The sequence below is a fragment of the Festucalex cinctus genome, chromosome 4, assembly GCF_051991245.1.
Source record: "Festucalex cinctus isolate MCC-2025b chromosome 4, RoL_Fcin_1.0, whole genome shotgun sequence".
NCBI lineage: Eukaryota > Metazoa > Chordata > Actinopteri > Syngnathiformes > Syngnathidae > Festucalex > Festucalex cinctus.
The window spans coordinates 23,319,572-23,347,493 of record NC_135414.1 but is presented as its reverse complement, the minus strand read 5'-3'; the positions used below and the strand labels follow the sequence as shown (position 1 = coordinate 23,347,493).

Sequence of the window (27,922 nt, the reverse complement as noted above, 5' to 3'; positions counted from 1 at the left end):
TAATGAGTTCAAATAGGAACATTTCTGTATTCTCTCTATCTCCACTTCTGTGAGTCTGTGAGCGCCAGCCAGGAGACCTCTTGTTAAAAATAGTCGCTACAAAGTGCTTTTGATGAATCATCAGCCCCTCGGAGGCGGATGCTAGGTTACACGGAGATGCGCTTAAAACAGAAAAACACTTCAGGGTTTGTTTTCTTTTCTTAGATTCCCAGATGATTTTCCAGCAAATGTTTGGAGTTGTTGATGCACAATATTGTCCTTCAGAGACAGCAACAAAGACAACAGTGCTAACTTCCCACTCCAAATCCAAACTCCAGTATCCATCACTAACCTGTAATTCACAATCCTTAATTTCCTAAAGATGAATTTCCGGTTAATTTTTGGGGTTGTAGATACACAATATTTCCCCGCAGAGCAACAGAGCACAAGGTTTGTCTAAGCAAGATGAATATCTTGCCGTCGCTCGCGTTGAGTGCAATCGTCCTTGGCAATGGCGGCTTATCTCCCTGCCTCTGACGTCCCGTAAAAGGACGATCCGAGTGTTAAGAATCTAAGACGTCAACATAAAAAAAGACAGTCTGTCAAAAGATAATGATCCTCAACAGAGGGAATAACCTCTTAAAAGTTTACTGAGCGTCAAATATGCTGGGTTCATTTCACATGCGCGCCAATTCAATTAGTCGGACACCATTCACCAACACAAAATTGCTGAACCCCCTTTGACTACTTTCCAACACGTCACTCGTCCCATCGCAGACTATTCAGTTGTTCTTCAGATGCTTCAAAGTACTAGTACTATTAAATGTGATGATACGTCTTTCTGTAAGATTAAGGAGTCGGCCAGGAGGAGCGAGGAGGTTGGGAGGGCAGCGTAGACAGAAAACACTTCCCATCAGGTCACAGAACTGACTGGGGAAGGCTTTGTGTCTCTTCATCAATAATGCAGCGCACACGCGTGCCACCAATCGGCCTTCATGCATCTTTCAGCAACCCGAGACACGGCCCATCCTCACCTTGGGCCTTCCGCTCAATCTCAGCGGCAGCTGGGGAGCTCGCCTCATGTCGAGCGGGGCTGAACTCGTCGTCACCTCTGCTTCTGCGGTATGTCGCCGCAACAATCAGTCCAAAGATTGCTTTGGAGGCCTGACTGGCACTCGCGCCGCAGGCACGAGGACTGACGTCGCCGGACGACCAGCAGCACCAATTATTCGGGAAGAAGCCTCGCTGAAGTGTTTTGTTGTTGTTGTTGTTTTTGTTTTTTAAAGCACCTGTAGACATTTTCTGGGATATTCAGCAGTCATTATTGAAGAGTGTTTTTCTGTACATTGCTTTGACCTTCAGAAGACTCGCTTAAAACTCCATAGCAGTCACTAAGGCAATTTAAAATTTGACAATTTGAGCATGATTGCTTTCTTCTGATCAAAATAAGCAAAGGCCCAAATGTCAAAAGTCTTCACAAGATTATTTATTATTATTATTATTTGTGTGAACCAAAGTTAATTTTACAGTAACTTATTTCCCTCATATAAATAAATAAAAAACATACAGTAAATAAATAAATAAATAATAATAATAATAATAATAGCAGCTAGTTTTACCTCTCAAACGTGCTTTAAACACATTACATAATCGCTGGAGGACATGTAATAGGGTTAAAGCGACCATTTCTTCCAAACACATTTTTATGTGTATGAACCAAAGTGAACTTGTCAGAAATGTAACTTTCATTTTCCACACACCGCACCTTACTGCCATCTTTTATGGGGGGTCACACAAGTTATCCTATGCCAAACCTTTCATATCAGTCCGCAGCAGCCACCGCAGCTTCAATGCCATAAATAAATCAGGTTACTGCACTGGCTGCATATCCGCTTTAATAGCTGCTGGCTCGTTATGGCGGTCCAGCTGGACACTTTTGTGATGTGGATTAATGGCGGCGGCGGCATCCAGAAGGCTAACTCATCTCTTTTTGGCCAACGCAAGTGACCTGAAACACTTTTATTGTGGTCATCTGATTGTTTTAGTACAATTTTCTTCTAACCTGCAAAGTCTAGCATGATGATAGTGGCTGTGTAATGTGCAACTATTGATCATTTAGTGCTAAATATTGAATTTGTGCTTGTTATTGAGAGTGCGTCGCTCTCTGGAGCCCTTGGGAAATTACTTTGGCTGCTTTCAGCATCAACAGATCGCAGTTTGGCAAATAAAAGTTTTAAAGGAGACATATTATGGAAAATTGACTTTTTAATTGCTTGTATACAAATAGTTGGGTCTCCGGAGTTCCTCCTCACCCAACTAATGTGAAAACAACAAAGTAAAATTTTTGTTGGCGGCTTATTTCAGAAAATGTGTCTATGAGCTACAAAACAGTGGAAATAATTGACATACTGTATTAACCACCACAACAATGAGTTTCTCTGCCTATGACTTGGAGCTAGCTGGGTGAAGTTCCAGAGCCACTTTCAAGTGAGGGCTGGAATGGCAGAGAAATGGTTTAAACAACCACTGATGGCTCAGTTGCAAACTGAAGGCTCCAAGTATCATAAGTATGTATAATACTTTTTTTTTGTCAGATAGACAGAATAATAAATGATGAGGTGGCCAGGTGCAGAAAAGAAAAAAATGTACACCATCCTTTTTCCTCCTGCCTCCAGCAAGGTGAAGCTAAAGGCTAATCAGCGTCTGTCTGCGTTTTACACTTTCATTTCCCGTCTAAAGGTCGCCGTGAAATCCGGAGGACATTCCGAAATGTCATTTGTCTGCTTTCAAATCCAGAATATTTCCATATCTACAGCAAATAAATCATTTTGCCACGTTGTGAAAGAATATATGTGGCAGCATTCCTGTTGTCGTGGCAACCGCTCTCACGACAAGAATGTGATGCGACTTCCCCCCCCGGGGATAGAAAGTTCGCTGCAGCAAAATGTCAAGACATAACTTGGCCAATAAGAGCCGCCCTTCGCGGGGGGGTCAGGGTTCACTGATGGAGGGCGGCGGTAGTTGAACTGTCAGCAGATTATGAGGTCGGTGTGGCCAGGTGAAAGATGAGGGAATGTTGGCGGGAGGGAGAGGTGGGAAAGGTGAAGATCATTAGCATAACGGGACAACGCAGTCAGCACACTATTGGAGTGCAGGTGGAGCATTCCGTGCACGTAAGTATTGGAACTCTCGTATTACGCCAACGGAATGTACAAATACCGACTTGGTCAACCTTGAATAAGTCATTTACCATAGATATTTTGGTAAATTTTGTATACACTGGATATGCGGTAGTTTATTCCCTGAACTTCTGTGCAGGCAGTGTGGGTTCAGTTCGCACTCAATGATGGTGGCAATGTGAGAGTGAACGATGTGCCCTGTAATTGGCTGGCAACCAGCCTTGGGTTTAGGCTCCAGAACTTACCCACTACCTTAATGGTTAATTTTAAGGTATATCTGTCCAGAATTTTTGGTTTGAATTCCAAACTGTAACACTTTTGGGGGATCACACCTCCAAGTCAATCGAATCATCAAACATCATCAATAAATAAATCATCATCAATAAATAAATAAATCAAACAAGTTTGGGTTGTAATAACTCTTTGACCGCCATTTTTTTTTTTTTTTTATCACGATTAGTAAAATAACGATGTATGCCGCCATAAACGTTAAATGGGGTCACCTACGTTTTTTTTTGTTTTTGTTTTTTTTTAAATCAGTGGGCAGTGCAACGTCTAAGTGCAGTGCTGCCGGCTCAATGGGTTGTGGAATCAAAAAGACTCACTAACTATGGCCAGCAGATGGAAGCATTGTATCTCTTTTCAACGGGCTGCCGATGTATGGAATTACAATTATGAAATAATGAAAAACGTTTTCAAGGATGACGTGAATTGTCAAAGCCTTTGTCACGTTAAACCTAACTTACAGAGCGTCACTAAACAAAAAAATAATTATTGTAAAAGTCACTGTTGCGGAGAAAATGTATCTTTTCACAAAAAGTTTGTTTTCTCATCTTTTCAATTTTCGCTCAATATCACTTAAAGTACCTATTTTCAAAGTGATTACTAAGGAACAGAATAAGGTAGAAACATACTTTTTTTTCTAATGAACGAATGGAATACACTTTTTCATATGGTACCCATCTTGCATATGTAGTAAAAGAACAATATTCTGTTTGTCTTGAAAGATGAGTTAAAATGCTCGAAATCAGCTGGCACTGTGTTTTTTTTGTTTTGTTTTTAAATAACGTGGCAGTAAAAGAGTTAAAAATGTGTTGAGGTACGATAAATAATTTGTAAGTGGTTAAAAAAATGCAAAAGCTATTCTTACTTAAGTGAGAGGGAGTAGTCGTTCTTGCTGGTTTCGCTGTTCCGCACCAGGTAGCTGGCCTCCTTGCACAGCCGGAGCAGACATTCTGCGTCCGTCCGACTGATGGCGCCGTGGTACCAGCTGTGGAAAGCAATAAAAGAAAATGAAAAAAAAAAATCATGATTAAAAAAAATCCCTTTTCCACTATATAGCACCTACGAGCTCTACTCACTACTGACGCTTTTCAACTGGCTAGACAAGATACTATTTTTACTCTCTTTGTCATTGCCAGTTGCTCATTGGCTGGAGCTGATTCGTCATGGGCGGGATTAGGGATCAAACTCACAATTGGCTTTCCAAGGCCATGTTGGGATCAATGCGTTCCCCCACGGACGATCCGGGCTGCTCAGCTGACATCATTTTGGTGTTCACCAAGCCGCCGCTGGAGTGCCGCTGCAGCGGACGGGTTTTCCCATCCTTGGTGGGCGACATTCGAGACTTCTCCACGCCGTCAAACTGGACTGCAAAATTTAAAAAAAATAAATACATCTAAATGTTTGAACACCTTCATGCTTCATGATTATTTTTTCCTTAAGTGAGATGCTCTCATTCTAATAGATATTAACAATCGGTAAATGTTTAGCCTGCTTTAGAAAATCCAATGTTCAGTAATTATCTCATAAAAATTAGTACACCCCTCACATTTTTGTAAATATTTGATATCTTTTCATGGGCAGAGACGAAAGAAATGACACTTTGCTACACTGTAGTCAGTCAATTTACAGCTTGCGTAACAGTCATGCAAGTGTGAAAGAGGATTCCAGTGGCAACCTGTAAAGCTCCGGTGGACTGTGTGCCCACAAGGGTGAAGGCAGTGCAGGGAAATAAGAGTAGGCACATGAAATAATGACACTTCGGACAATTTGAACATTTTCTACTACTCACTATTCATTGCTAGCAGTTTTGATATTAATGGCCATGTGTGTTGAGTCATTTTAGTTTGTCATTTATATATATATATATATATATATATATATACATATATATAAAACTAAGTGCATGCTAACATTCCAATGTGTATGCGTGTGAATGTGAATGTGTCAGCAGCAGACACACAAACATTAAACTTGTTTATTGTCTATTTACATAAGGCTCCAATGGCCAGCCATCCCCTGCTTGTGTGTGTTTCCCATGTGTGTGGCTTTTGGTCTATTTCCCGCCATCATCCATCACAATAATTGATGTCGCAGCACCCTTGGCTTTGGAAAAGACCTATTTTAGAGCCCCGCTGACACGCCGGTGGTGGGACCGGCATGCGCGAGTGGCTTCCCATCGCAGATGTCGGGCGGTCCAAACGCTTTGACATATCAACGACTGTGGCTTTTGATGAAGAGAATTGATGTACAGAGCTGACAGCAGCCCTCTGTCATCAATGGAGAGTCGTCTCTAGTGTTCTATTAGCCAGGGTGACAACATGTCCATAGAGATGTGTTTAGCTTGTGGGCTACATATGGTCTTTGAGAACATTTGATCCAGGCGGCCATGCAATTCTAGCCAGAAGAGTGGGACATATGAATCTCTTCGGGGCGGGACCCTAATCAGTCTCAAGATCTTTGATCAAGTTCCGACCATGTGGAGCTGCGTTATTATTAGCCTTGAGTCTCAAGATTTGCTACCATACTCAGCACACATGCATGATGAAAACTAAATGCAATATTATAGCGTCACCCATATGGTTAAAATTTCATAGTAATTTAACAAAACTTATAGGATAAGTTAGTCCAAGACCTAAATGACAGACTTTTCTGGTGGTTTTTCAGGCACTGGTTCTTGAGACTTTTCAAGTTAAAGTGAAATTGGTTTCTGGAGCTGATTTTTTAAAATTCTCATATATATATACGCACATATATTTTAATTGGACAATAAAGAACACCTGGCAACCGAGAAAAAAAAAAAAGTCAATCAGAAATGACAAAATCTTCAAATTTGGTAGCAGATGGACAACAAGCTGTAATGACGCCCGTGGAAATGGCCAAAATGGTGGCTTAAAAGCCAAAATGGACAACTTAATTTATCTTTTCTCATTAAATGTGGAGATAATAAATAAAGAAAATGTTCTGAAATATATGTAAAAGTAAAATTAGTACAAAGTAAATGAAAGTAGGTAATTTTGCTGGTGGACAAAATGCAATGACAAGTTTGTTTTTGAACCAAAATGCTGACTTGCTGTATGTAGATGTTTTTTTTTTTTCTTTTTTTAATTATTGGATTAAAAAAAAAAAAAAAAACATTTCGAAGCAGTTTTTTTTTCTTACACGTGAAAGTCAAAGTGATGAAATCTCTCTCAAAACCCCTGAAAGCCCCATAAATGTGCACAGAATATCACAAGTTACATTTGTTCCAAGATGGGTCCATTTTTATTGACACCGAGTTGAGTAAAACGCCTCAATGTTTGTCACTGTTCATCAATCAGGCAAACAGTTTCTTGGCAAATGATTTTTCTTTTGCAGTAAATCCGTACCTGCTGTTGTGTTTGTCATGAAATGATGTGCAATATATGTCAATGCAATCTAATTGATGGTATAATACGTTTGACCTCTAATTTGGGTGTTAATGTGCTTCACTGATACCACAGTCGTGTCATTCTAGGTTTAGACAGCAGGGGCTCCCCTTCACCTCCACTCAATGAACTCATTGCCCTGGATGCAATCTACTACAAACTCGTGGAAGTGATTAATCCAAATGACTTTGTTTTTATTTCTTTAGTCTTAAACCTTGACACAAACCAGTAGCCTCAGAAGCACTCAGGACTAATGTGAGGTGTGGGGGGGGGAGGCAAAGCAGTCAACTGATCCGCCAGGTAAGTCCACATTAAAGACATATTTGGTTTTCTAGGGGCATCACATTATATGACTGCCAGTGCGGTATGAGTGTGATACATTTTGTTTCCATGGCAACTGACCAGTGGGGACAACATAGATGCATGTTTTCGCTCCTCTTATCCCTGTCGACAGCTGTTTCATTTGCTATTCAACTTCTTCCTTCGCTTCCTTTTGCAGTCTCATTTTTCATGACATATTGCAACCATGCCTACCTGCCAATCACACACACACATACACACCACTGTATGCCATCAAAGTCTACATGATGACAAAATCCTTTTAAAAAATTAACATGTGTCGCGTCTCTATCAAGTCCACGGCTCATATTTCAAAGCTATCGGAAAACTCTCTAGGACACGTTGCTTTTGACGATCTCGTGAAAATGGCCAAAGTGACCATGAAATGTCCCCTTCAAATTTTTGGAAATGGGTGCTTAAGGCTTTTTTTATGTGGGTCACATCAGGATAAATATGCCAACAACAAGTAATGTTCATAAGGGAAAATTACTTTCCCTTTGGAGATGCAGTATATGTTTGGAAGTGTTCTTATCACAAATGTGTGATGTTTTGTGTTGCATAATTGTTTTATTTGTATCTTTACTTGCCCACACATTGTACTGTAAGCATTGCTCACTTGACCACATCTTTCTCTTGTCTACATCCAACCTAGACAAGAAAAAAGAAGAGAGAGATATTGAATCACTGTGCAGTGATTGGATTACGCTCAAAACGGTTTGCCTTTGCTTTCTTCTAAGCATCAAATGTATATTTTCAGCTTCGACATCGGCAAGCCGGGCTTATTCTCTTTTCCTGCACGAGATTGACGAGATGATTGGCCAAGAGGAGAACAAAAGCCCCCGACAGGCAGCTTAAGAGGGATGAGAATGTGCGCAGTTATCTGAAGAAACACACACATAAACTGTCATGTTGTGTGTGTTGGTGCAGCTATTGTCGATGGAATCGGATGAAAGTGTCAGTCGGAAGCTGATGGATGGAGGGAAGAAATGCCCCTTTTATGCTTTTGCCTTCTTGAGGAAGCACTCTAAAAAATGAAAATTGGGAATAAAAGGTCAAGGTAGAATGTGCCTGGCTGTCAAACAGATATTAAATTGTATGCCACAATGTAATAAAAGCATTTTGATAGTGGAAGTCATGATTTTGGGTGGCATTAAAGAACGGAAAATTTGAAGCCATACTGTGCTTTGTATTGCATGGAGATATGTGAAAATTATTTGGCAAAAATGAAGTCCTAATGAAGTCATTTGCCAGACATAGAGTAAAGTAAATGACCACTTTTAGAGGTATTGATACTTGGCTACAAAGACACGTTGAAGTGAAAGTACAGTTTAAATAAAATAAAAATAGGATTATGGAGAAATGTAAATAAATATAAAGAAATGTAAACAAAGCCCCCCAGAATATATAGTAGAACGCTAATCGGCATTAACGTAAGCTGTATTGTGCAGGAAACTTGTTTTGAACATGACTCCATACTTAAAGAGATTTTGCACCCGCTCTGTAGGTGCTGCTGTTTTGGTTAGCAACAGAGTACAAAAACAAAAAGAAAACCACATCAGCTTCTGGAACATAAAAATGGAGCACACATGATAAGTTGGTGCTGCTGATTTGGTTAGCAACACAGTGAAAATAAGACCAGCTTCTGGAACATAAACATGGAGCACGATCGCTATTATTGAATATTATGCTAGCGACCAATCCAGGTTGGAACCCACCTTTTGCGCAAAGTCAGGCTCCAACCTACCTGTGACCCTGATGAGAACAAACGCTTGAGCAAATGGAGTCACACGGTCACAGAGGGCAACCCAAAACCTGCTGCACTGACTCAGACAGAATGAGGATCGCTTTACAGCTGGATGCCAATCTCAAAGCCACTCACATGGCGGCTGATGAGGGGGGAACCAGAAAGCGTTCCCATGGATTGGCCCACATAAATCAAGTCCTCGCCCACAGCGCACAGAGGTGTCCTTTTACACGCCGATCTCCACGGGGGGGAGATCCCATTTACTTGCATTAGTTCTGCCACATGTCCTTCACTTCTGGGTGTAATGACAGCAGTTCAGAGGGCGTTAGTGGAAGGACTGCTTTTGGAGAATGTTATGAGTGTCAATAAGAGGAAATACAGTGGAAAGTCCAAAGCCGAACTCCTTAAAGGGGACATATTATGGAAGATTGACTTTCTAATTGCTCGTATGCAAATAGTTGGGTACCACCAGTCAAGTGTGAAATTAAACAACCAAATACATCTTTTATTATCTTCTTACATCTGTGAGAAAGCTATTGTGAACTAATGCTCCATTGTGATGTAACAGTGGAGCTAATTTACATCATAACCACCGACCCATGAAATCATCAGCTAGGCTGAGTGAAGATCCAGAGCCACTTTCAAGTCTTAAACACTATCATGCAGAAACAACCACATCCCCCACAGGTGGCGACACCTCTTTTGCTTACACCTGTATGACAGTACAACTTTTACATCACGGACTAAAAACAACTTAAGATGAGTGTGATTCTTTTGAAGCTACTCAAGTGAGGAGGCCGCCATTTGGGGAACCATCTGGAAGCGCGGCGAGCGTGTTGACAAGAGGAAATGGGGGGTCAGAGCGAGTGATTACGCATACAAGAGGCAGTTGGGCACAATTAAAACTAATGAGCCTTCAGCACTTAAAACTCAGCATAGGAGTCTGTGATTTTCTGCCACGTGTAATCCAGATGGAAAAAGTGCGGTGTTTACAAAAGCTCATGCCCGACGCCACTATAGCTACTAACTACTCTTTCAATCATTCCTGAATAACTCATACCTATCATGAAGAGCAAGAAGTTTTTTTTTTTTTGCCAGGTTAAGCAAGGATTTTTTTATGCATTTCTTAACCACTTAACTAATGCATGTTAGGATCCAAAATTATATTGAACCACATTGACTCGTAACTCATATTAATGGCCTCGATGAGGGCTCAATGGATGTCATGCCTCTATCACAAAAAACAAGTTTTTTTTTTTGTTTTTTTTCGTTTTTTTTTTTAACTCGCCAAGGCCAAAACCTAATACCGCAATTAACCACATCACAATACACCTCATATTAAAATCCTCTAGCTTTCCAGAGCTGTGATTAATTCTCTCAAGTTACCTCACCACAAGTGAAACAAACAGAATTGTGGATGAATGGAAATATGGTCAAAGAATGGATGAAATGATGGATGGCGGGATCGATGGGACGGACATTGGACAAGTGGAACACCAACACCCACCCTGGTGGTGCTGCTCGCTGGCAGCTTGTCCGGGCGAGGGTTGAGCCGTCTGCGAGGGCGACTCCAGCTCCTCCACCAGGGGAGGGCTGCTGTTGAGCTGCCCCACCGGAGGGGGCCACGGAAGGTCCTTGATCACTTTAATCTCTACTGCAAGAGACGCCGGAAGAAGCAAAGGAAGAGATGGACGACAACAAAGAGGGGGAAAAAAATAAGAGAGGGAGAAGAAAACAGTGTGAAACTTTTCACAAGTTGAGGTAGAGAGATGGTTGTGACTAAACAGGAAGCTGGAAGAGAGAAGGAAGGAAAAGAGGATGGGAAAAGTTAGTTTGTGAAGACGCTGAGCACAGTTACGGAAGCGTCCCGCATTTGGCGGTAGTAACAAAGCCATAACAGATCCAAGATGTAAGGGTATGCTGCCTGTTGTTACGGCTCTGATGTGGCCGCTTTGCTGAAACTCTCTGTGAAACAAGCTACAAACGTCACGGTGTCGAAAAACGTAGCTCATATTAAATAAATCGGCATTTTTCACTATCACTCTGAATAAAGTACACAGGCACAGAATGGAGACAATTTTCCAATTTTGGAGGTTGTATCAAAACTGTGTAAGAGGGAATGCCGGGACAGCAGTGGGAAGTTTAGTTTTAATGCCTGACTCTCACTTCTTTCACTTCTTTTGTGTTGAAAGACAACAGTCCTATTTCATGTGATTACTTTGCATTCTTTCCACCTTGACGAACAGTAGTTCTTCAGGTATTAAGTTTCTTGAGGCTTTTTCATTAGCATGCCTGTTTGCTCCGCTGCCATTTCATTTGGCTGCGCTTAATTTAATCAGCTAATTGCAAACGCATGCATATTCAAAACAAGACGGTCGTGTTTATGCCGCAAATTATGTGCACCAAGAACCTCGTTTGTCCGCCCCCCCACACACACACACACCCCTCCGGTGCACATCTTCTCTATGCTCCTATCTATCACATTATACAATGGAGCTCCATTTCAGAGCATGTTTTTGTGAAAGAGCGCCATCTGTATGAGAAAAAGGATGGAGACGTGATGAAAGTCTTATAGCGGGGCTGGCCAGCGGGAGCCTGCGAAGCGGGTGAAAACGTTGCGGGTAGGTCGTGTGTGTGGGCCAATGTGTGCGAGTGAAGATAAGAGCGGCGGCGGGACACGTTTGAAAGAAAGAGGGCCGTCTTGAAGGTTATCTGCACGCCGTCACCAGCAGGATGACAACGACGGGTTTTTTCCAGGATTCTCCCGCCGCTTGACCGTAAAGCCAATCGATGATTTATTTGAGGACTTTCTGGGTCGTTAAGCCCATGGAAGATTCATTAAAAATACATAAAGGTGACACTTGCACACACCTGTGGCAATGTGATAAATGGTGATGGCAATCTTTTCTCCATGTACAAGTATGTTACAGTGTCATACCAAACAACTAATCAGGTACATAATAATATCAATCTTGTCCTTATGCAGGTGTATCGATACAGCCTGTTTTCTGAAGCTGATCCATGATTGGCTTTTACCTGAGTGAAGTCATTTTCAGTTGACAGCAAGTGGCCATCCCGAGATAAATAAAAACGGGTGGATTTTGCTGCTTAACTCATAATCCACAAACCCAATATTAATCAGAATGCCATGTTTAGACTAGTTCTGTTATATCCAAATGTCATTGTGAGTAGTTTTGCACAAGTAGTAGAATGCTGCTTTACAGGATGTGTTGCAACTGATACTAACTACTTAATTGGGCATTTAAGCAAGTTATGCACGAGCTATGAATGGCTATTTTTTTTTTGTACAAGCTATGAATGTTAAAGCTATGAATGCAGAAAATTGAATTTTGAATCACTACGGCCAGAACACATGATGTCACATTCGCAGACAGAGGGCAGGAAATTCTAACCCAAATCCAGTCTGAAAACTATTGGCCAGAGGCTTTGCAGGAGTTCCAATTATGAACAGCAGGTGTTAATCTATTAATTGAAAAAAATGTTTCAGTCATAAATGGTCAAATAAAAACACTATTGCAAAATATTTTTGGGCAAATTGTTACAAAGTGAAGCTCTAAGTTTATGTAACTGGTTTAGAATCAGTATAATCATTGTTGTGTGTGAATGTTTTGCACAAAATTAGTGAATAAATCAAAGCTGCAAATAAATGTTTTTTTGGGGGGTTTATTACTTTGATTAAAATAAATCAATTATAAAGTTGTAATTGTTCAGAATTACTGGGGAAAAGAAAGAGGGCGAGCGAGAGCGAGAGACACCGAGAGAGATATAGAAAAAAAATGCTCCTGTAATAATAGAGATTTATACCAGATAAAAATATGTTTGGACACTGCAATGAATGATTCCAAAATAGAAACTTATCTCTCAATGGTGAACGTACTTTTGAAAGTGTAGCAAATGGAAGTTTAGATGTAGTACACACCACAGCGTGAGAGCTCATACAGATTGAAAACGCCAGCACACTTCCTCCTGCTCCCGTGCAGGCTTCCTCATTTGTTCCGCATATCATACATCATGGTCACTCCTCAGCTAGCGACTCATCCATCAGCGCCCTCAGTCAGCGGTGGCAGCAGAAGAGGCTTTTGTTGCCACTGTGTGACTGAGGCTGCTGCTGGTGCTGAGGTCACGGCAAGGATGAGTGATTAACCAAAAGTACAAGTCTGCACACTTTCACAACACCTTAACAAGGCTTGGAATTTACATAATAAAAAAAAAAAAAGTTGTGGAGTGTTATTGCTCTCTCCTTGGCTGATCATTAACAAGGATAAATAGTCTGGCATTGTGGTATCAGACCCTAGTGGGAGGGCAGCTGGCGGCGCGCGACCGTTTTACGATAGCATTCTCATCATATTTTGTTTGGGCGACACTTTCATTATCCTGTTTAATGCGGCTGTGTAAATTGTGAAGGTTTTTGATGTTTGCTGGAACGGCCTATTAAAATTCAATTGCCGGCGACTACATTAGTCATTGATATTACCGGGGCCATAACGTCCTTCACTAGCTACAAGAATACAACAGAGGACAGTTAGTGGCTTGGTAGTGGAAACAACTATTAGAATTTGACAGCAGTAACTGTGAAAAGTGGATAAAATGTGCGTAGATGTGCAGTCTAATACATAGTGATACTGATTTTGTCCACATGCTGGTATATGAATACAGTATCACACCAACCAAAGATATGATAAATAGCAATCCATATATAGGTGTGTGGGTAAAATATCTTAACAGAGATGCATCACAATATCATTTTTATTCCACGTTTGCGATATTGATCCTTTGTCCCACCCTGCGTTATAATCTTGACTTAATCTTTATTACTGACATTTTTGCTTGGCAAAGTCATTCCTCCATATTGATGAGCAATTTCTGGGGGAATCCATAGCAACGAATGGTTAAAAAGAAGCGTCTCTCCTCTGGACATTAAATCAGTCCGTATCCCCTGACGCCGGATCGTAAGCTGGCTGCAGACATCAAATCTTTTTCCGTTGCACATCTCAAAAAGAGGAATTACGCCAGCTGAGGCCTTGATATGGAGAAAGGCTCCTTGATGTACACATCTAAAGGGTGTTTCAACACCTTGCAGAGGAGCAAGCCTCAGATGACGAGGCTTGGACTCAATTCACATCATTGTGTTTTATGTCCTGCATTTAAAGACACAAGGAAGATGAATCAAAAGTACTTTTAAGATGCATCTTACTTTTTAAAATGGCATCTTTAATGGCTCGGCTGCCAATGGCATTATTAAAAAAAGGAAAAAAAAGAAAAGAAAGACATGTTTAACGAGGGGCTTTAAATAAAAGTTGAAGTGTCTGTAAACAAATGTCTGAGTGCTGCTTGTCGGCGACATAATGAGATAATATAGGCAGCATGACGGAGATGACTGCATCTCTTAGCAGAGATAGAGATGAATACATTCTCAAAGAGGACAATTTATGTAAAATTGACTTTCTAAATGTCTAGTATGCCCTCGTACATTCACTTGCTTTGGTGCAGGCAGTGTGGGATTACTAGTACTCACAGTTACCGTACTTTTATTTTTGATTAAAACTTTAGTTTCACTTGGTGTTGAATATGTACACACATATACACACACAGTATGTCAAATCAATCAAATATGATATAATTATAAAGAAAATAAGAATTCCTTCAGGAACAATAGGGACCTCGCAGCGGTCGCTGCTCGGGCCCTAACTAGCAATATTTTCACACTTGTTGCCTTTGCACTCCCCCTGCTAATGTCATTCTAGCGCCGTACACCTTCAAAGCCAGCTGATTTTCACTTCAAGAGGCCGACCTTTTCTCATCCTATTAATCAAAAAGACCGCGACCTGAGGGCATTTTCCCCCCTGCATAAATCCCAAAATGAGCACAAGATTTATGGTTAAAACATCATATAAAAAAAAAAAACACCAAAAAAAAAAAAAAGACAGAAAGACAAAGAGGCCCAGTTGCACAGTGGTGGTGGTACCTGTGGGGGATTTAGAAGTGCAGTCCTTTCTTCTGTGGGGAACTGATCCAGTGCCACTTATAGAGCCCTCGTAGCTAATGCAGTCATAACAAAGCAGAGCTGTTCAAGGATACAAAAAAAAAGAAAATATATATACACATATATACGGACGGCTGATTAAATATTGTGATATGTTTTTATGCATAATTGCATCCTGTATTTGTTTGCCTAGAACAGCCCTGTTTTGATGTTATGGCTGCCTTAGCCAACTTGGCCTTACATGCACCTGCCTGCACAACCAAATATGTACACCCATCCTCCCTGCTTCAAGGGAAAAACAGTACAAAAAAGGAACACCTGCGAATAAACATGGTGACAGGTGCTTGAAAAGAAGAAAGTGGGAAAGGATGTGAGTTTAAAGCTGGAAGAACAGTGTTAGTGTAGCAGGGGAGGAAATGGAAATTGGTTACAAATGACAAGAAATGATAACCTTTTCGGAATTGATACAGTCTGATAGGCAGAACCACAGTCAATAATCATGTTTCCACCAAGTGGTACAGTTCAGTTTGCTTTGATTGCCACACTAACCGATTGGTTGATTAAATGGTAAGATTTTGTCCACTGGAAGTGGTCCGCAACCACACTACATTGCAACTCCTCTCGTAAGTATTAATATACACGAAATGGGATATAAACAGGAGTTCGTATTAGATTCTCTTCAGTCCGACTGTGTATCACAAACCTGATGGAAATTGAATAGAGTGTACTAGTACACAGGCTCCGCCAAGTCAGCAGTTTAACCAAGGCTAGCAAGGTAACAGTAACAAGCTAACTTTGATAGCCTGCATGATAAGTATAGAAAAAGCTCATTCTACAAGTTGCATCTAGTCTCCAAAAACTCTTTTGAAACACCAAAAATTCATACCTGACAAAGTTTCTTTACAAAAAGAACATGTTAATTTAAAATCCTTTCCGTTCGACACAAGGAAGTGAAAATTTTCTGTCACCCAATCAGTGGACTGTGTTGTCTGGATCCACCCTTTAGATATCATAATCCGAAGTAAGAATACAAATAAAGTATGCTATAGTATGGCTTTTGATAATAGAAATGTAAAACTTTTGCGTTCATCCTATTCCACTCCTGTAAGTGACAATTCTGTCAACCAATCAATGGACTGCATTTGATCACGATAATGTAATACTGCACGAAAATATAATATAATATAAGTGGCATGCTATTTTAGAGATTTTGAAAATGTATTGTATTGCATTTATTATAAAACAGATTCTTGCATGTATCCCATTGTGTTCCATTAAATTGAGATTCTCTGTTAACCAATCAACTGACTGTTTTTTGTCCAGATCAGACTTTTGTATATTTAACAATAGAAAGTAAGAAAATAATAATAATTCTAGACTGTACTGCTCGGTGGTAAAGAGGACTTGAAGGAAGTACTATTCAATTCAGAAGATTTTTATACATCAAAGTCAACTTCCTATATTCTACCTTTTTTTTTCTTTTATAGACATTTCCCAGTATCACATATATCATAGTGTTGTTGGAGGCACTTTGTCAGCAAGCTTAACCATAAATCTCATCTCACATATACTGTACCTGCAAAGGCTTTGGAAATTCTCTCCTTCTTCCACTCCCAGGGTTGGTCGTACTCTTCAGGAGGCCGCTCGTCATCCTGAGGCAGTCGACTCTCTCGAGGGCAGCGCGATCGTTCCGGGTCCGAGTCCCCACCGTTCTCCGTGGGCTCGTACGGGGTGTCATACAGGGGAAGCTGCTTGGTGCCGCCATCCTTAGGCCCACGGCTGCTGGATCGGATTTCTAAAGACAGTGACAAGAAATGAGTTATCGTTTTTGTTCTTGTTCTGATATAAAACTTTATGATGTTTGGTCTGGTCTGTTTTCATTTTGTTGGACTCTACAGGGTAGACTGATATGCAAAGCACTCACATCTGCCAACAACAGTAGCAGAAGCCAAGAACATCTGTTTGAGTTATAAAAAGAACATGTGTCACTGTCTATCAGCCTGTCTAATTTATATAGTGGTTTATTTATTCTGGGGGAGTCCTTATTTGTACAAATAGACATTTTTGGAATAATACTACATGAATGAAAGTGGAGTTTAAAACAAACTGTGTCGATTCCAGCGACATGAAATGGACACAGACAACGCAGCGAAGAGCCCACACACTAATCATCATAAAGAGGCCATTTTACAACTTTGGCAGGTGCTGCTGTTTTGGTTAGCAACCTATTTCAAATGCGTTAGACAGTTATCGCTTCTATGTGAACCACTACACCACCAATGGAATGATATACAATTTTGTCAATTTATTAAGGTCATGGTAGCCCAAGAAGTGAAATTGCCTCCCAACATCTTCACTAGCATATGCAGAAAGTGGGCTCTCTGCATCATCACGGTCACAACCCATCCAACTACCAAGCCGAGGAACAGCTTCTTTCCACAAGCTGTTAAACTGTTAAATTCAAACAGTGTTCTATATCCCCAACATCAGCACCCCCGTGCCCATTCATCCCTGCACGTTGAACACTTTATTCTCAAACACTCTCATTCTTTTTGTCAAGTGCAAAATGACCTTGTAAATACCATGTGCAATTCAAGCCTCTTCCATTTTCATTCTGCTGCATCCACACCTTTGCTGCATTGCGTCTTTGCACACACTCAAAACATGAATCTCCCTTATCTCTTTATAGTATTTATTTTATCTGAGTTTGCTGTTCTATTTTTATTTTCACAAGTCTTGGAACTGGTACCTCGACTATGATCATTTGTGCATATCACATGGAAAATAAATATGTATTATGACAACAAAATTCCGTGCATGTTTGAGGAGAACAAGAAATCCAGTTGCTTTCTGTCAAAGTTTTGTAGCACAACAGCAACCAGGACAGAAAAGAACCACAATCAGTTATGATCCAGCCATCTTCCACACAGTTTACCCTCAGCCTAGCTCAGCTAAGAGATATGGTACACTCCAGTCAATCACGGATTACATATAGACAAACAAGCGCTCACAATCACATTAACTTTGATGGACATGGGACAATTTACTCAATATTTTGTCATGTAGAACTAAGCCTGAGTACAAAGAGAAAACCTCTGTTCCAATCCAGATTTGAATCAGGATCAAAATCAAGATCATTTGTGAGGCTGACCTGCTATTACCACCATGACATTAGGTGGGATATACAGCAAAAATAATACAACAAATGACTGATGGCACAAAAGAAACTGCTCTAAAAAAAATGGTGGATCCTTCTGGTCCTATTTTAAAATGGTCTTGCCTTACTATGACAAACATGTTTCGAATGTCCTCAACGCCACCTGACCTAAACCAGAATGCACTCCCACCCTTTCATCCTCCCCGTAAAGCGACACTCCTAATGAACCACCATGCCCTTGAGAGCTCCCCATTTTCTGCGACCGCCCTCCTATTCTTCATGAAGCCGTTAGTGTCCACCATGTGAAGGGAATGAAATATTATGCCGCCACTGCTGCATAATTGCCTCTTACCCGCTGGTAGCTCTTGCGGACAAAAACGAGCGATGAGTTTGGGAGCCTAATGGGCCGCTAGTGGAGGTGAGGTGAAGCTGCCTGGATCCGTGTCCACGCCGCAAGGCACACTCACACTGTTTGATCTCACGGGTAATTTACACAGAATCACCATAAGCTAAGATTCAAGCTCGCCAACAGAGGAGCAAATAGCTTTGGAAGAGTAGGAAAGTTATTTTTTAATCCACAGGTGGGGAACCCCTTTCCTTATCAGGGGTCATTTTAGTTTTTAAAAAGCCTTAGTTTTACACTCTGCGATTGGTTGGCAACCAGTCCAGGGTGTCCCCCGCCTACTGCCCAGAGCCAGCTGAGATAGGCGCCAGCACCCCCCGCGACCCTTGTGAGGAATAAGCGGTCAAGAAAATGGATGGATGGATAGTTTTACACTTTGGTTCTGTATCAAGATGGTCCATGAAGTTTTCTGCAGGTCCTAGCTTCCTCCCACATTCCAAAAATTTAAGATTCAAAATTGAATGCAGGGTGATTGGTTGTTTGTCCATATGTACCCTGTAATTGGCTGGCGACCAGTCCAATGTGTGACAGGATCTTTCCCACCCACGACCCTAGTGAGTGGAATAGAAAATGGAAGGATGAAAATACATCCAATTCCTTCCATGCTAGCTTGCGTTGAGGCACATCTGTCCGAGAAAATTACAATGACTGCCATGACATCCAACAGCTTGCATGTTACAACACAGCCGGAGTCTTTGACCTCTGTGTTTAAGATTAGGGCCCATTCACCGAATACCTTGATCCACCACACCAACAGGAAGCCCCTCTTCCTGTCCAGATGCTGCACTTCCTCCGCTACTGATTCAAAACTCACTGGCCCTTTAAAAATAAAGAGTCGAGCGCTGTGGCTAAATTCTGATTAGTCAGTCGGAAAGTTGTTGAGTGCTGCGAGAGATTTAAAAGTGTGCTTCATTAAAGCTGCAGTAGCAGTGACCACAAGCATCTGTTAAATGCCACTGAAATAGTGTGTAAAAAGGAAGGGGGGGGGGATACAGCACCGAGCACGGCATTCAACCTTTAAACCATTTACTCACGCAATAAAAGCCAGTCACCAGAATGTGAGCGTAAAGCCAAAGCCAGTCGGATGTGTCAAGGGTTTTCCGTGACTGCCACATTTAGCCTCCCCTTCCCTCGAAATATTAGATCTTCTCCCTGTATGATTGCTTCCGTACATTACACTGTATTGAAAATATTTGGAGGTGGCTCATGGGATATTTCACAATCATATCCCTCAATCATATATACATCATTATATATATATATATATATATATATATATATATATATATATATATATATATATATATATATATATATATATATATCCATCCATCCATCCATCCATCGAATAAAAAAAATTGAATACTCATTGTAAGGATTTTGTACAATATAATAAATTTTCCATTACCACTACTAAAAACAAACAAAAATCAGATCAGCCCATTTTCATGTCTCTCCAAACATTTTGAATGTGCATTTCTATCTGTTCAGTGTTTCAGTACTGCAAAAATTGCTGCTCTCACAGGGAGCTGAATGGCAAATATCACACTGGAGCTTACAAAAAAAATCCATTCAGAATTGTATTTACTGGTTTCCTGGTATTTATATTTAAATAACAGTTGTTTCCATCATGCTGATCACATTTTAATAGTGAAGTGGTATAGAAGATTGGATGAGACCAAGATGACACCAGTTTTTATATACTTTCACTCACTTTTGTTGCCAGTCATTTTGACATTGTATGTTGGGTTATTTTGAGGGGAGAGCAAATTTACACTGATCTTCAAAGTATTCACTGACTACTTTACAGTAGCAAAGTTTAATTTCTTCAGTGTTACCTATACAAAATACAATGTGAGTGGTGTCCTCACTTAAATGAGATACTGTATTTCTGTTTATATAGGCAACATGCAAAAATGCTCGGCTAAATGTAAGGCCCCGAGCTAATAACATTTCATCTGGATTTTCTAATGCTCTGATGGGTATGAAAATACACCCATTGAGTGGATGATAACGTCCCAGCGAAGCGGCTGAATTAACTGATAACACATTCAATTGCTGCCAGACGCACATTAATAATAGCGCCCTAAGTAATTCTGCTATAACACCGTGTGAATGCTAAAGAAAAATGATATAATTAAGATGTGAACACACAGTCCGGAGTAGCTGCGGGGCATGTAAGTAACATCCAGTCATCTACTTGGTGTGATGGCCTAGCAGCGCAGCCGAGGTGGGAGTTATATGATGGCGCGTAAAGTGTCAGTCAGGCACATGGCCGACAAGGAAAGGTGTTTGCTCCCTGACCCGCGGTGGCCTCGCTGTTGACTATCTTTCCGCTTGGTGAGTGGAGCCATGAGGTGGCTGGCGCTCGCAGAATACTAACAACTTTGCTACAGCCGCCGCAGGATGGTGGTGCCATAGAATGCCATGTTGCCATTTTGGCTGGGAATGAATATAGATTAAATTGTTGTTCCTCTGGGAAAAACGTCTTGGCAATCTGAAGACACTGTAGGTTGATCAGAAAAAACTCCAAATACGACCGCTAACATGCTAATACGTTTACACTTGTGTGACAGTTAAGGTTAAACACATTGGGAAATTATTTGCGACATTGAAGGTATGCAATATGCCCGTGTGTGTATTAGTTTTTACAAGATGTGTCTATTTGCTGTTCCCCCGCATGGCCTGGAGGGGGAAGACTTGTGGAGAATTCCACCCACAAGACAACGACATCCACATCGAATCATTCCCTGGATTGTGGGGCGAGGAACAAGCCGGAGGAGACAACCGAGCACAAAAGTGATGACGGAAGTGAGCTAGACAAAGTGACAGAGAAGAAGAAGAGGAAGAAGAAGAAGAACGAAGGCCTTGGGGATGTGAAGACAAAGAAAGGCAGTCAATAGATAAAGCGAGCCAGACAAGTGTGTGTTACACACAGTCGGCAGCTATAAACAACAGAAACGCACTGTGACAGTGAGTCAAAGGTAATGAGGTGAGGGACGCTTCTTTGTACAACAGCCCCTGAACACAGCACTCTGAGCCTCATTAGGGGAAAAGTTCTCTTTGGAAGGCTTAAGGGGTAAGTATTATGTATTATGTTATAAATAATACAAAGACAACACTTACACTCTTATTGTGTATTCAAATATAAGCCCCTTAATTAACTGTGAAGACGTTCTACGAATTTTATAAAATTATTATTCTTGTTTAAAAAAACAAAAAACAAAACGTTCACAAGTACAAATAGTGAAAAACAAAAACCCTGAATCTGAAAAGAGAGTCACCTCACAATAGCTAAAAGACTACAAGGTCATTTTATGTTCAAAGGTGCATGTACAAAAAGCTTTTTTTGGAGAAAAAAAAAAAAAAGAAAGTCAACCGCATAAATAAGCAGTTTGGCACTGACAAAGAGTTGGCAAATTTTTCATGGGTGCAACCCACATGCTCAGTTCTGCTGCTCATCCCACAAATATAGGTTCCATACAAATGTGGCAGCAATTAAAAGGTAATACACAGGCTTTCCAACTGCGTCAGATTTGTTTTTTTTGTTTTTGTTTTTTGACAAGAAGCATTATTATAGCTACTCAACTCTGAAAATTCAATTTTGAATCACTACTGCCGCCTGTTGATGAAAAATTAAACTGAACACACCCTTCTTCAAGTACACAACGTGTACTTGACATCACACCGCAGACAGTGGGCGGGAAATTTGAACCCGAATCCAGTCTGTCCCGTAACTTTTGGCATTAGCGTCATAAATGGTCAAATATAAAAGCTATTGTAAAGATATTTTTGTCCAAATTGTTACAGAGAGAAGCTTTAAGGTATTGTTGGAGGTAAGAAAAACTGTTAGCAAGAAATATGACGTAGACACGCAACATGATGTGGTGGGTGGAGTCTGTCCTCAAGTTGACACCTGTGAATTAGATACTGACTGAGCAAAACTCTCACGATAGTTGCTGGAATTTCGCAAGACAGCCATTCGAACTCTGGAATTCTTAGAGGCATTGTCATTCCCTAAAAACATTCCAAAATGAGGGCCTGTATAGATGCAGGCTTGGGTCCTTGAACAGATGTTCTAAGGAGCAAATTGTGTGTTTGCTGTCATTAAACATGATTGGGAGTGAGTGTCTGGCATGTTGTAATGACTAATTAAGAGGACAGGCTGTCAAACTGGAGATGATGATGACAACACTGAGGGAATTTGCCCGTGTGTGTGATTTAATCCAGATCGGGCAATGCCTCATTCATGCATATTCTCCGAGTCCACTTTGGGCATCGATCACGGCCTATACGCGGGCGCAATCACAGCTCATTAAGAGCGAGGTGAAAGCCGGTTAATGGAAAAGATGAATGTGGAGATTGCTTTGGAATGCTGCCGGGATAATGGAAGAACCCAAACACACACTGACATACACGTACCCACCCTAGCCCCGTGCAGGTAACTCACAAAGCTTGGGACAAATGATGCATGATCTCGAGCGTTAACTGTTCGCAATCTGTGTTTGTGTGACTATAGAAAGACAAACGCTTGTGGAATTCATACTTGCGAGATTTGCCGACTTCACGAGTAATTATGTTTTGCTTGGCACATTATTTCTAACAATGTTGGTTTAATAACCAAATAATGCTACTTTATGGGGCAAGAGTCTCCAGTACTCATTGCACTGTGTGTACAATCCCTTGATTGCACTTCAACAGACAAGTGGTTTCTTAAATTGCTAAATGTATTTGTCAAATGATAAATCCACCATGAAAACTACAGTACAAATACAAACGCAATATCTAGCATAAAGAAAATAATGACAACTTCAAGTTAACTTATACAAACTTACTAAGAGAAACAAAATAAAGCTGTGTGCAATGTTGAAAAAAAAATAGAGAAATAGACTTAACTTGCTTTCTTCCATTTCTCTTAGTTTCAAACCTAACTCTGTGTCTTGCTACATCTTAATGATGCTTTTCTCGCTCACCTTTTGAGCTCTTCTTCTCCCCACTGACATACACACCTCCTACAGTGCCCTCTCTGTTGAGGGTAGCGACAAACACCCAAAAACAAAGAAAATGGACACAAAAATTGAAAATGTAGCAATTGCTGTGCCATTGCAGTCATACAAATCCTAATAGGATGCAAGTTGGACACACTGCAACAGGACACACTAAACGCACGACTTCTTGTGAAGCAGTGACATGCAAGCTATTTTCTGCGTGTGGCTATTATTCCTGCGGCGCAGATAAAAAGCACGGATTAGACCCAGAGTGCAGCAGGAGTTCAGATGGCGCTGGAGGAAGACGACCGAGCACGGGAATGCTGGAGCGAGAGCTGAGGAATTAAAGGGAGTGATACTAGCAGGCAAGGAAAAGACAAGTCAACCGTATCTGTCAACTGCACGTTTGGTGATGCGGAAAGCTGCATGTGAGCTCACGAAGGAGGAGGTGGGGGGCGAAAGGATGGGCTGGTGACCTGCGGACGTAGACGTGATGAATTGCCACGACGTGGTCTCTTCCCAATGACGGTCAATAGCCTAGTTGTGATGAGAGGGGCACTTGCTACCCCCTCACCTTGGACCTTCAGCCTTCAATTAGAAGGCATTTCAAGACTGCTATCTTGATAGCTGACTACCTACTTACCTAACTGCCTATCTAGTACCAAGTCTATTTGTCTAATCATGCATCTCTATACCCATCTGTCCTATTCTCTATCCGACTATCTATCAAACCACCAATCAATACATTGACCTACAATTCCATCTATCATCTACCTATTATCCATCCATCCAATCCATCCATGCTCTCCACATGTTTTGCTCTCTCTGTAGCCAAACAATGCAGACTATGAAATAAACTTCTATTTTGCACTCCATTGAGTTTCTGTACTCTCCCTGGGCTGTCACTCACTATGGATGCCTGCAAAGACACACTTCGCACTAAAACTGGGTTACTGAGATGTGGCAACAATAGCCACTGTGCACTTTGTGTGAACCCGCTATAACTTGTGGAGATGTTTACTAAACCAAATAAAAAAACACTATTTCTCAACTTCAAAGCCTAATTAGATGCACAAATACATGCTGCAACAGTGGTAAATTCTAAAATTATCTTTAATTAATTGAAGATAGTAGCTTCAACATTCATTATGCCACAACAAAAAGCCTCCTTGAGCTTAAAGGCAACTTTATATTTGATTTGGGACTCTTGTCACATTCTTCAGGGGAATGTGCACAAGAAGGACATGAGGTAAATACAGTGACAGTGACATTACCATAGTAAACAGTGTTTACCTGTGTGATCCGATCCCCCCGACACAACGTTACAGGGGAAACAAAACATAACCTCCAGCTGATTATAGATTCTTTAGCCCTTAGCACACTTCCTCCTTGCCAAGTTGTACAGGTTACTGTACATATACCACATTTCCTCAAATAGTGGCTCCCTATTTTAAAAGTCGTCCTGCCCCAGTTAGTCACTTAACATATACATGTGAGAGTTATCTCAATTCATAGTTGGACATTAAAAACTTTACAGACTGCGTCCTCTGTTGCTGACAAGAACAGTAGCAAGCAGCACCACACACCCCAGGCATCCACTGTGCTTTGCAGGCCTTTGCGTGCAAATCAAAAGAGCATCCCCTACCATGGCATGTTAACAGTCTCTCCATTGAATTAAAGTGGGGAGTCTAATGTTGGAAACCAATTTACTGAGTCGTTTTAAAGATGATCTCACAGGTCTTTAACGGCTCTTCGTATTCCAGTAGATTCTGAAATTGTAGAGTATTGCACAGTTGTGTACATCCATGTTTCTCTTAATTTGCATTTCTCTCTTTTTTTTTTTTTGATGTTTTAATCTCCACTTTAATTTGGCAAATTGTAGTCTAACATTGGTTTAATTTTATTAAAAAAATGTGCTGGCCCCTGTCTGTAGGACTTGTTTTTTGGAGGACTGGAAGGTTGATAGAAACAACAACAACAGTAAAAACGTTAAGAGCAAGTATTGAACATTATGAATTGCGTATTGGGGCGGCACGGTAGTCGAGTGGTTAGCACGTCCGCTTCCCAGTTCTGAGGTCTCCGGTTCGAGTCCAGGCTCGGACCTTCCTAGGTGGAGTTTGCATGTTCTCCCCGTGCCCGCGTGGGTCTTCTCCGGGTACTCCGGTCTCCTCCCACATTCCAAAGACATGCATGGCAGGTTAATTGGGCGCTCCGAATTGTCCCTAGGTGTGCGTGTGAGTGTGGATGGTTGTTCGTCTCTGTGTGCCCTGTGATTGGTTGGCAACCAGTCCAGGGTGTCCCCCGCCTACTGCCCAGAGCCAGCTGAGATAGGCGCCAGCAGCCCCCGCGACCCTTGTGAGGAATAAGCGGTCAAGAAAATGGATGGATGGATGGAATTGCGTATTGAGTAGTGATTGGCAGGTATGCTTTCCTGCTGATATGTCCTTGAGCATTTGCCCAACCCCCTAACTGACATCTCACTGCTTACATATGCATGTGTGTAATCAAGTGTTTAAAACAGAGGGTGATAATTAAATTTCACTCTGCAGGGCAAATTAAATTGAACTTAGCAAAAAAAAAAAAAAAAAAAAAAAAAAAAAAAAAAAAAAAGAATAAATAAAATAAAGAACACTTTACCTCTTCTGCCACCGTGACTAAACTATACTAGAGTTCACTGTGTTTTACTATCCTATATGGTTGTTTTAAAAGGCGTTTGATAGGTGGCAGAGGTGAAGTTCTGCTCCAAGTCGCCTCAGGGCGGCTTGTAAAAATCCGACCCCCGCATCTGTTTATATTTTCCCAGGAAGAAAGTCCTTTACTTTGGAGGAGAAAGGCAAAAGTAAGCTCCATATTCAGGACCTACATTCACATGCACAGAAAGAACTGGACGACCATTTGCAGTGGGATTCACCAAAAGGTATAAAATTTTACATAAAACCTATGGTTTCTGGAAAATGTGCCTCAAAAGTCAAATAAAATATGAATATTTTCAAGTATTTTTTTTGTTATGATGACAGAAGGATACCAGTCATGTAATAGCTATGGCATATTGAGCATTTTAACATCAAGACCCATTTAACAACACATGTAGTGTAATTTTTAAGAGCCTTTTCTGCACAGTTATTTAAAATTACATTGTGTTAGCAATGGCATGAAAAGGCTTTGTACAATAATAACTATGATTTGTCCCGGGGTATCACAATCTGAAATTCTAAATCCAGAAGCGCTTGAATCAATATTTGACAAGGCTGCTGGTTGAGATGATGAATGTGCGGAGCTTTTTTTTTTTTTTTTTTTTGCTCTCCTCGATTTATGTCTGAAATGTCATTATCTTTGCACGTGGCTTACTGTTAATCAAAGGGATTTAACATGAAATGAGGGGAGGAAAGGAGGAGGACATGTCAATTCCAGGAGTGAAGAAAGTATACCAAACAAAATGCGTGGAGAAAAAAAAAAAAAAAAAGTGTCTCAATTGGAAATCTAAGACAATTGATGGCTTGGCGGTGGTGGTTTTGAGTAGTAAACTATTAAAATGGATGGAGCTCCAATGCTGATTTAAGACAAGAAAAGTTTTAACCGTAATGTGTTTTCAAACAACAGTTCAATGCTGTCGGTAAAAGAAACCACATCAGTTACGTTGTAATTCAAGCTAAAAACAAAAAACTTAAGACTACTAGATCATTCAGATTTAACACTGACAGAGAATAAAACACGCCTGCAATGTTTAACCTTGACAATGTTACCTCTATTATTGTAAATCAGTGTTGACAACATTGCCTATTACAGTAGTTTATATACTGTGGGACAAAACTGGCTTTGGAGTTGACTGATGGCCAGTGACTCAACATTTTTTTCTGTTTTGTGTAAGCACATAGTGAAATGGTGGTAAGATCCCAAAAACATGTTTGGAATTCAAATTTCCCAGAGGCACTCCGAGCCGCAAATAGTGAAAAAGTACATTTAAAAATAAATGGCTTAAAAATGATTTGATTGAAATATCACACCTAAAGTGCATGCGTACATGGAGTAAAAACTCGCTTTAACAACCAAGACTAAACTTAGCTCCTCCCAGACATACAAAACTTGTCTTTCAGTTGTCAAAGATCATCAGCTGCTTTCTTTATCTGGAGAGGTCTTTGCCACCATCTTGTGGCATCTTATAACATTTCAGAAAGAGCACAAAAGCCGTGAATAGCTGGGTTAAGGTTCCACAACAAACAAAAAAACAAACACAAATAGGTGCATCTGTGAATAGTGAATCGCACATATGCTGCTTCAAATGCCCCGCGATTGCCTGGTAACAAGTCCTGCCCACTGTCAACTGGGATAGGCCCAAGCTCCGACCCTTATGACGATAAACGTTCATTTAAAAAAATAAAATAAAATTGTCTTCACTGTATGATGGTCTGAGGTTTTATGATGCCTCTCTGGGTGGCTGGA

General features: G+C 40.8%; 1 protein-coding gene across 5 annotated transcripts in view; it reads right to left on the bottom strand.

The window, feature by feature from the left end:
* shf (Src homology 2 domain containing F) overlaps positions 1-27,922 on the bottom strand; it is an 83,212-nt gene that overhangs the window by 4,641 nt on the left and 50,649 nt on the right. Inside the window, exons 3-7 of one of the 5 annotated variants that reach the window (XM_077519774.1) lie at positions 16,511-16,729; positions 14,917-15,015; positions 10,438-10,584; positions 4,634-4,808; positions 4,309-4,428 (exon numbers count right to left, since the gene is read on the bottom strand). In XM_077519774.1, coding sequence (XP_077375900.1) covers positions 4,309-4,428; positions 4,634-4,808; positions 10,438-10,584; positions 14,917-15,015; positions 16,511-16,729 — 760 coding nt within the window. The remainder of the gene's footprint in view (positions 1-4,308; positions 4,429-4,633; positions 4,809-10,437; positions 10,585-14,916; positions 15,016-16,510; positions 16,730-27,922) is intronic. The other 4 variants (XM_077519772.1, XM_077519771.1, XM_077519770.1 and 1 more) reach the window with 4 other exon arrangements.